General features: G+C 42.1%; 1 protein-coding gene across 1 annotated transcript in view; it reads left to right on the plus strand.

Annotated features, from left to right (window-relative positions):
* AR (androgen receptor) overlaps positions 1-7,866 on the plus strand; it is a 217,739-nt gene extending 209,873 nt beyond the window's left edge. Inside the window, exons 7-8 of the mRNA XM_027533135.1 lie at positions 1-101; positions 803-7,866. The exon at positions 1-101 is cut by the window's left edge and continues 57 nt beyond it. Of these exons, the coding sequence (XP_027388936.1) occupies positions 1-101; positions 803-958 (257 nt within the window). The 3' untranslated portion in view covers positions 959-7,866. The remainder of the gene's footprint in view (positions 102-802) is intronic.
* The last annotated feature ends 1,844 nt before the right edge of the window (positions 7,867-9,710 follow it).

Raw genomic sequence — 9,710 nt, forward strand, 5'->3', positions numbered from 1 at the left:
TCAAGGAACTTGATCGTATCATTGCATGCAAGAGAAAAAATCCCACATCCTGCTCAAGGCGCTTCTACCAGCTCACCAAGCTCCTGGACTCTGTGCAGCCTGTAAGCAAACAATGGAGGGTGCTTTGTCAGGGAGAGTAGCCTGATAGGGCCAAGTGATAATATGCTCTTCTAGGGTCTGGCACCACCTGTTGGGAGGTGCTTCCATTCCCCTCTGGCTTTGAGTGTGGTCCAGGAAGAAAATCCAATGAAGAAGAAAGGAACACAGGTCACAGTGTCCCAGCTGGATGTTGTGAAAGAGGTGGAGGAGTTGAGAACAGAGCAACTGGGACTCAGAGAAGGGGCTTAGAGTAGATAAGTTCTTTAGGCAGACAAAACAGACCTGGATGTTTTTCCCCTCTTCCTTGAGTCATGTGCATGTACGTTTGTGTGTGTGTGTGTGTGTGAGAGAGAGAGAGAGAGAGAGAGAGAGTGTGTGTGTGTGAGAGAGAGAGAGTGTGTGTGTGCATGTGTGTGTGTGTATGTGTGTGTGTGTGTGTGTGCTGGGGAAAAGGAACACTCAGTCCTGAGTCAGAGAGCCTGCAGTGGTTTAAGAGATCTCTTGGGACCTCTCAGTGACTCCCTGGAGACAATTTAGTGCATGTGTGTGTGTATGCACTCACACACACAAACACACACACACTCACAGAGGCCCAAGGACATGAAAGGAAGGAGGAGGAAATCAAAGGCTGTGGGGGAGACCCTGACAAGAAGCCAACTCCTTGTCAACCCTGTTTTTTCCCTCTCTTGTTGTCTCCCTGCAGATTGCACGAGAGCTGCATCAGTTCACTTTTGACCTGCTAATCAAGTCTCACATGGTGAGCGTGGACTTTCCAGAAATGATGGCAGAGATCATCTCTGTGCAAGTGCCCAAGATCCTTTCCGGGAAAGTCAAGCCTATCTATTTTCACACTCAGTGAAGCTTTGGAAGCCCCCATTTTCTTACCTCACCTCACTCCCTTTTTCAGATATCTTCTGCCTGTTTTAACTCTGCACTACTTCTCTGCAGTGCCTTGGGGAATTTCCTCTATTTATGTATAGTCTGTCATGAAGATGTTCTTGAATTCTATTTGCTGGGCTTTTTTTTTTTTTTTTTTTTCTCTCTCTCTTTCCCTCCTTTCTTTTCTATCTCTACCTATCTGACTCTCCCATGGCACTTTCAGACTGTACTTCCTGCTGTGGCTCTTATCTGTGTTTTGAATGCTGTTGTATTTCTTTAAATCTGTGATGATCCTCATGTGGCACAGTGTCAAGTTGTGCTTGTTTATAGCACTATGCTGTGTGCCAGCTACACAAACGTTTACTCACCTAATGCCACGTGAAGTTTAGAGAGCTAAGAGTATCTGGAAAAACAAAAGACAAACAAACAAACAAACAAAAAATACACTATGGTTTTTCCCTCTTAAAAAATATTAAAACAGAAATTACCAAAGAGGCCAACAGTAACTAGAATAAGGTGAAAATTGCAAGCCCATGGGGAGTCACTGCTTTTTTCCCCCAAACCCTCTCTCCCTGGGAGACTTTATTTTCTGCCAATGGCTATTGCCATTAGAGGGCAGGGTGACCCCAGAACTGAGGTGGATGGGGGCAGATTTAAGATAGGACAGATGGATCACCAGTACCTGCCCACAGCCTTGGCTCCTGAGAGCTAGGCTGTTCAACTGCAGCACAATTCATGGTACTGAAAAATGTGCTTCATCTTTGAAAACCTGTCTGTTGGAAATGCCTCCCCACACCAGTCCCTTTTCTCTTGCATCCTCTGCCTCCACCCTCAAATTGACTTTCAATATCTTTTCTAAGAGCTTTGAACTGAATGTTTTCTTTAGCCAAAACTTGGCCACTTCCACTGAAGAATCAGACCAGCAAGAAGGAGAGGGAGATCTGACCTTTTGTAAGGCCCCATTCTGATCCAGGTCTGCATTCCCATTTGTGGCCCAGGGAGGAGCCTAGGGCTAGAGTCAGAGGAAAAGGAAGTAGTGGCTTGACTGTTCTCCTGCTTAGGACACTGAAGATTTGATCCTTCTTTGCCTCTACCTTTAAGAGACCTGAATGTTTTCTGCCTGACTCCATGCAGCTGCAAGCATCCTCCATCCTCCCTTCTGTGTTTTCTGGGCCCGAGCTTCACCAGACTTCACTACAGCCACAGTGGTGAAACTTGTCCACTCCTTGGGCACATTCAGACTCTCTGCTAAGAACTCCCACCCCCAAGAAGGCTAACAAGTCAGCAGTCTTGATGTCTATCTCTAGATGCCAGTAGGCTCAAAGATTTCTTACCATATGTCTCTCATCAACTGAACTCTCAGAACTCTGTAGACCTTAGACAAACTGGAAAGAAGGTATCAACGGGATTGGACAAGCTGGGCGTCTTGCCCTTGTCCCCCAGAGATGACACCTTCCCACCAAGTGAAGAATGCCCACTTCCTCCTTCAGAGCAGCTAAAGGGGCTACCCAGATCTGTGTTGAAGAGAAAACTCTGTTACCAATGTGAGAAAAATGAAGGCACTAGAAACGGAAATCCTGTAAATGCTCTCCTTTCCATCCAACATATCCACCTGCAGAAGTCAGGGAAAGAAGAGAGAAGAAATCAAGAGAATACTAACTAATAAATTAAAAGTTTTCAGAAGCAAAATCTAAAGCCAGATGGGCACCATCTGGTGAGTTTATTCACCATCCTTCTCTGCTGCTGATTCTGGGCTCTAACGTTGGCCATACTCACTCAGCCACTTTTGTTGCTGCCTCTCGGCCAGAGGAAGCTGAAATACTGAAACTACCGAACCATGGCCTCCTTTGGAAAGGTCTGGTTGGTGTGGCTCTGATGGGCTGCCACCTATGAACTTGGTGTGTTCCAGCAACACTGGTTTCATATAGTCCTTTGGCACTCCTTTGTTCTGTTGACTTTGTCCCCCAGTCATGAGTACTGGGGAATGCCTACCTACTTTCTCATCTTGGCCACTGTCTCTTCACATAGCTCTTAAATTCATCTGCTAAACAACAAATTAGAAGCCAGTCACCAAGCTGCCTGTTTCAGCTAGTTCACTCTACTTGTTGTTGAGAAGATAGTTTCTGAGTGACATGATATGATCTACATGGGTTTCCTCCCCTGATTTCTGCTGATATTAATAGCCAAATGAACCTGCAAAACAGCTTCTTTAAATAACAAGGGAGAGGGGAACTTAAGATGTGTGTTACACCAATCCAAGTCTGCTGGACAAAACTAAAGCTGACAGGTTCTCTTTATAGGGTAGGATAGAACAATTCTGTTTTTCTTTGTTATGACACCATTTGGCTTATGGGATCACTTTTAGCTGTTTTAAAGAGAAAAAAAAAACCCACCACTCTATTCATTTAAACTAGGTTACTTTTTAATAGTTCCTTTATATCTGTTTTGAAATGATCCTCATCTTTTGTGGTACATGGATTTGAGTATATTATTTTAATACCTCTCCTTGTAAATACTAGATGCTCTCCTTTCCATTTCTCTGGGTATCAAGGTTTTCATCTTTATAGATTTCCCAATCGTGACTCTTGTCTTTATGAGTATATGTTTTTCACTTGTGAAAGCCAAAAATCAGTGAAATGGCAGTGTAATTAAAAACAGAAACAACTAGATTACTCTGAACTCCCAAATGGCAAGACAAGGAGAAAATGGCCTAAACAAGGATTTAGGTGTACTGTTTTTGCACTGGGCTTCCCTGGTGGCTCAGACGGTAAAGCGTCTGCCTGCAATGCAGGAGACCTGGGTTCGATTCCTGGGTCGGGAAGGTCCCCTGGAGAAGGAAATGGAAATCCACTCCAGCACTCTTGCCTGGAAAATCCCATGGATGGAGGAGCCTGATAGGCTACAGTCCATGGTGTCGCAAAGAGTCGGACACGAGTGAGCGACTTCAATTTCACTTTTGACTTCACTTTCAGTGAGCAAAAGAGATTTTAGCTTAGCTTTGGCTCCCACAGATGAAAGGGGGATTTTTATTTTCTTTTGGCCATTGTTATTCCAGCCAGCGTAATTGCCAGAAGTCTCATTTTGCATGCACTCTGCTCTACAAACAGATTTGATACGGTTGGTACACTGTGCTCACCTTTGAAGGATCAGCCACCCACACCTATTCACCTGGTGAGCTTAAAGATGAGGATCACTCACCAGACAAGCCATGGAGACTATCCCCAAAAAGGTTTGCAGTGCTCAATGGGGATGGAGAGTGAGGAAGAGAAAAAGAAGGAGCACCAGGGAGAAAGTCCCATCTGTGCTGGGCAGCAGACAGCTGCCAGGTTCATAAATTCTGTGGTCAAGGAAAAGAGTCGTGTGGCAGTTTCAGCTCTTGCTCATTGGGCAGCTTGCCCAGGCCTGGCCTCTGAGTTGAAATGCGGGTTGGGTTCTTTGTTCCATAGCTTTTCTATGCCACAGACAGTATCTTTGTTCTTGAAGAGTTCATTATTTTTTTAACAAGAAAGAAGATTTTTGAAGGATTCTGTCATATATCTTTGAAAAAAAGAATCAGTAATACATATATTTTTATATATGTTAACTGGCACTTAAAAAGGTGGGGGGGGGGAAGAGTTTCACTCTATCCTTTGGGTAGTTGCTGAAGTGATTTTCCAGGTTGAGAAATAATGCGCTGATGCTAGAATCCCTCTCTGTTCATACTCTACTTCTATATACATATATGAATATATAGCAAGAAATATTCTATTTGTACTTCAAAAGAAAATAGGTCCACCATCCACATGATATTGGTACTACACAAATGACCTAATGTTAAGCATCAAGTAGCTTCTGAGTGTTTGTTTCATTAGGCACAGCACAGACATGGCCTTGTCCTCTTTTCTTTCTTGATACTGGGCATGAATCAAAAGTACAAGCCACTCCCTCTCAGTCTTGTGCTAGGGTTGCACTTCATGAAACTCTTTTCAGACAGCTTAATAACTATCCCTGCATGGTTCCTACATGGCCCTGGGAAGACAAGAGGTTGAATACTAATTATTTTATGACAGTTGCCCAGGTGAGAGGACACTGGGCCCAAGGGGGGTGACGTTCATGCTCAACTATATGTAGGGGGTCATGAGAATCAGGAATGCTAAAATACAAGATCCAATCCCAAACTTAAGTCAAAATAATCCATTTATCATGTGCACTATCTAATAAAAGGAAGTTTCTACCCTTGCTGCCTTTTATTAGGCGGGTCTGTTCTCACCACTAATCTCTTTGAAAATCTGTGAAAGCAGTTTAAAAAAAAAAAAGATAAAGAGACCAAAAAAAAAAAAAAAAAAGACAATGCATCACATTATGTAACCAAAGATTACATTGTATCTGGTAATTTACCAAAATTTTTAAGGGCAGGGAGGGGGCAAACATTACTGCCTCTTTGGTAACCTATCCAAAAACAGACTAAAGGACTTTGCTGGTGACTGACTTATAAGAGTTTTGTGGGGTTTTCCCCTCCACAATATACATGTTTAGAACAGTGGAAGATAATTTTGAAAAATAATGGGATTATGGGTCCTTCAGTAAGTGATTTTTATAAAAAGAACTAGCTTTCCTTTCATGTAGTAGTTGCTGAGCATATTCTTAAAGCTCCATCATTGAATGGTTGGAAATGGAGCTGTCTTGGCCACTGTGTTTGCTAGTTCTGATGTTAGCTTATCTGAAGATGTGAAGCCCTTGCTGAGAAGGGAGCATTTAAAGGATTAGATTTTGCACTAGAGGGACAGCAGGTGGAAATCCTCATTTCTGCCCACTTTGAATGGCACAAAAAGTTTCTCTGCAGTTTAAGGCAGAAGGTTGAAATATATTGTAAATGAGTATTTGTATCCATGTTTCAAAATTGAATTATATATATATAGATATAATGTGTTCTAATAGCTTTACCTCTCTCTGCACCTTTATATTTGGTTCCAGGTCATAGCTGATACCATGTACTTGTAAGAGAGGCCACAGCTACATTTTAGAAGCTCTCAGAATGGAAAAGACACCTGCGTTGATCAGATAACCAAGAGATCTCTGTTCCTATTGAGGCCTGACTCACAGGCCTTGCAAAGGAGCAAAGAAGGGAAAAGGGTAGGGTACATTATGTGTTGCACTTTACTAGCCCAAGACAGATGAATGTGTAAAGGGTGGTGAAGTCCCATTGAAACGGACTGGGATTTACCATAGGGAAGGCCCATACTTGGGGCCAAAGGCCCACCCAAACGATTAGCCTGTGGCCCCCTAATGGGACCTGTGCAGCTGGAAAAAGAAAGGGTATTCTTTGTTCTTCATCACCCCAGTGAGAAAAGGGCAGTTTCCTGCACTTGGGAACCTGGAGCAAGTGCTCCATTTCAAACAATTCACTCACCTGCGATTGAGGTGCTCTTGCTACTGGGTGTCTATGTGCTCTAATTCTGATTTTGGATATGTTCTGTAAAGATTTTTGACAATGAAAATGTGTTTCTATTTGTTAAAAAATTATCAGTGTACTAGAAGTAGTATATCTGTAGGTACAGGTCCATCTCTACCCACAGGTAGGGATGTTTTTCTTCAGAGATTGACACTGGGGTCTGTTGCCCAGAGCCTCCCAATCCTTAACCTTTTCTAGGTGAAGGCAGAAAAATCCACAGTCACTCCTCTAAAAACAATTCAGCTGAAGTAACAAACCATTCAGAATGTTTCCATTCCAAATATAAGTGGTAAATATTTTAATTTAACAGGTAGAGTTTTAAAGGGAAAAGTAGCCTTTGACTCATCTTTGATTTTTCCTCATTAGATTTGGCCATAAAATAAATGATACACATTGATTGGTTTTAACCCCAATTCAGTTGAGCAAGAGTACTGGTTCCTTTCTTTATCCCACTTCTCTCTTAGCTTTTTATGGAATTAAATGAGAAGCTATGGTCTGAGTAGCCCTTGTGGTTTAAAACAGTTTGCACATGCATTACTTTAAAAGGCTGTCACATAGCTACAGATTCCATTGGCCACCAATACTGGAACTCACATCCATTCCCAAAGGAAAGGAAATTCTGGAATGATACTGCTTCTCTGCTGGTGCCCTCCTGGGCTAATGCTTCACATTTTGGAACTCTGTACCTTGCACAGTAGATAAACCAAGCCTGCAGTCTCTCCCAGCTTTAGCCCTTGGTGTTGTACTGCAGTGATGTGCCTGTGGGGTTGTTCAATCCCATAAGCCACTCAGGTGCTGAGAGTACCCACCATTGGGATGACCCAAGCTACCAAAATAGTTTCTCCCCCCACTTTGACACCTTTCTGCTTTTCCCTAGACTGGAGTATTGATTAGGGAGTACCTCAGACATGACATTCTTGGGCTGTCCTCGAGATTACTTTGGCAGCAGAAGAGAGCTGACTATGTAACCAGATGTAAGAATTTACTTTACGCTGAGGGAAAAATTTTAAAGAAAGAAAGCATCATATAAAGTTGTTTTTTTTTTTTTTTTTTTTTTTTAAGAAACATTCATTTTGCTTGAAATGTCTTTTGATGGGGCTTCAGTTCTCACAACGACACTTGGCCTCCACTGGGCAGCAGAACCAGCCCCAAGCGCTAGTGTTCTATTCTCTTTTTGTAATCTTGGAATCTTTTGTTGCTCTAAATACAATTAAAAATGCAGAAACTTGTTTGTTGGAATACATGTGTGACTCTGGGTTTGTCTCTGTCTCTGCTTTCAGAAATGTCATCCATTGTGTAAAATACTGCCTTGCTGGCCTGCCAGCTAAAACTTGGCCACAGCCCCTGTTGTGGCTGCAGGCTCAAGTTATTGTTAACAAAGAGACCCAAGAAAAGCTGCTAATGTCCTCTTATCACCATTGTTAATTTGTTAAAACATAAAACAATCTAAAATTTCAGATGAATGTCATCAGAGTTCTTTTAATTAGCTCTTTTTATTGGCTGTCTTTATTGAAGTCGAGTTGGTATCATGCCCAGTGACTTTTTAATGCTACTTTGATTTTCATGTATTTTTAAAAATCTTTGCACAGGGGTTATAAATTTGTCCGCTTTGGCCTTTAGCATAATTTGACCTGGGACCACCAAAATATCAAAGGGTCTGTGCTAGCAAGCACAGATGGACACTGGCTGCCCATTACAACATCTCATCAGAAAACCTGAGTTTGTCAGGAGAAAGCTACACAAAACCCAGCTGTTCATCCTCATTCTCATCTTCGTGGGAGCATAAAATGAGTGGATGCTTCACAGCCTAGTTCTTGCCAAGCTTCAGATTAAGCTGGGCATGTTCACGTCCTCAGTGGTTTTCAGGGCCAATATCATTCTTGACCACCAATATAAAATCTGAGCCAGCCTTCTTTAGGGTTTACAAAAGTTCAAGCAAAGCCTCCTCCCATCTCCTCTCAGTGTGAATACTTAACGAGATCCTAAATTGAACTCTAGGCTTGAGATACAGGCCATCAATGAAGTGTGACAGATGTGTTAAGGAATAATCGGAATAATCTCAGTGTCCTCACATATAATAGGAGTTGTCACAGTGCCTCTTTACTAGTCCAGCTTGGGGATTCAGTAAAAATGTATATGATCCAACTAGTGGGCTTATTGCTGTGGCTTTGATCCCTACTAAAATGCCAGAACCCCTGGGAGGGATCTTACATTGAGCCATGTTTATCATTACCTCACAGCAGATGTATTTCTCAAACTTTTATGGAGAGCAATGCTTGATGGAGAGGAGAAGAAAACAAGAGCTTCTTAGGATGTGTATTTGTGTGTGTCTAAGTAAAGAGAGAGAATATGAATGTTTGTGGGTTGTGTGTGGAAGTCAGAGTCTACCTCCAGAAGAGTCCCATCTGACCATTGCTTAGTTTCTCTTCTCTTGGATCTACAGAGAGTGACCTAACAGCCACCCTACCTGGTTCCATTGACCACTCAGCTCGTGATACAGTAGTTATCATCATCATAGATTTTCCAAAATTATAACGGCGCAGAGGTCAGGGGTAAACGGTCACCTAGTGGATTAAAAAGAGCCTGGAGGCAGGAGTCTTATATGTGACTTAATCATGATCATATAGTGTATAGCTAGGATTCTGGCCTGCTGATTCACTATATGATACTGGGCAACCCTCTGCCCTTTTCTGTACCTTAGTTTTCTCATCTATAAAATGAATGTGCCTAAAGATATGAAATAGAACTAAAAGAGATGGAGAGCCCCTTCCAGGGTGGATGGATACTACAGTTATTGCAAACTACAGCAACACTTTAAAAAGTTGTAACATAAAGGGGAAAGCAAAGGGCCTTTTATTATCCCTAGAACACAGTTTTGTAACTAGAATTCTGATGTTTGTACTCAATAAAAATTTACCAAACACCTGGGGCAGGGGGTCAAAAAAAAATTGAATCCTGTGTAATAGATGCTGTCAACTCCCTTGATGGATGGGGTTACGACTCAAAAGTAAAATAATTTGTTTACCATTTAGATGATCTCATAAATAGCAGAGATAAGTAGGAGTTAAGTCACGGTCCATGCTTTCAGTGAGTTTACAGTCTATTAAATACCTTAGACCAGGCCAGTCTGGGACTTAAACCCATGAAATCCACCCCAAACCCTCCCACATCTATCCTCCAAACAAGATTGGACTAACCCCTGATTTGTAATTATTGCCTTTTACAGCTAGAAGGGATCTTAGATAACATCTAGCCCAAATTTTACATTCTTCACATGAGAAAGTCCAGGCACAAAACTGTG

Source organism: Bos indicus x Bos taurus, chromosome X, assembly GCF_003369695.1.
Source record: "Bos indicus x Bos taurus breed Angus x Brahman F1 hybrid chromosome X, Bos_hybrid_MaternalHap_v2.0, whole genome shotgun sequence".
Lineage (NCBI taxonomy): Eukaryota > Metazoa > Chordata > Mammalia > Artiodactyla > Bovidae > Bos > Bos indicus x Bos taurus.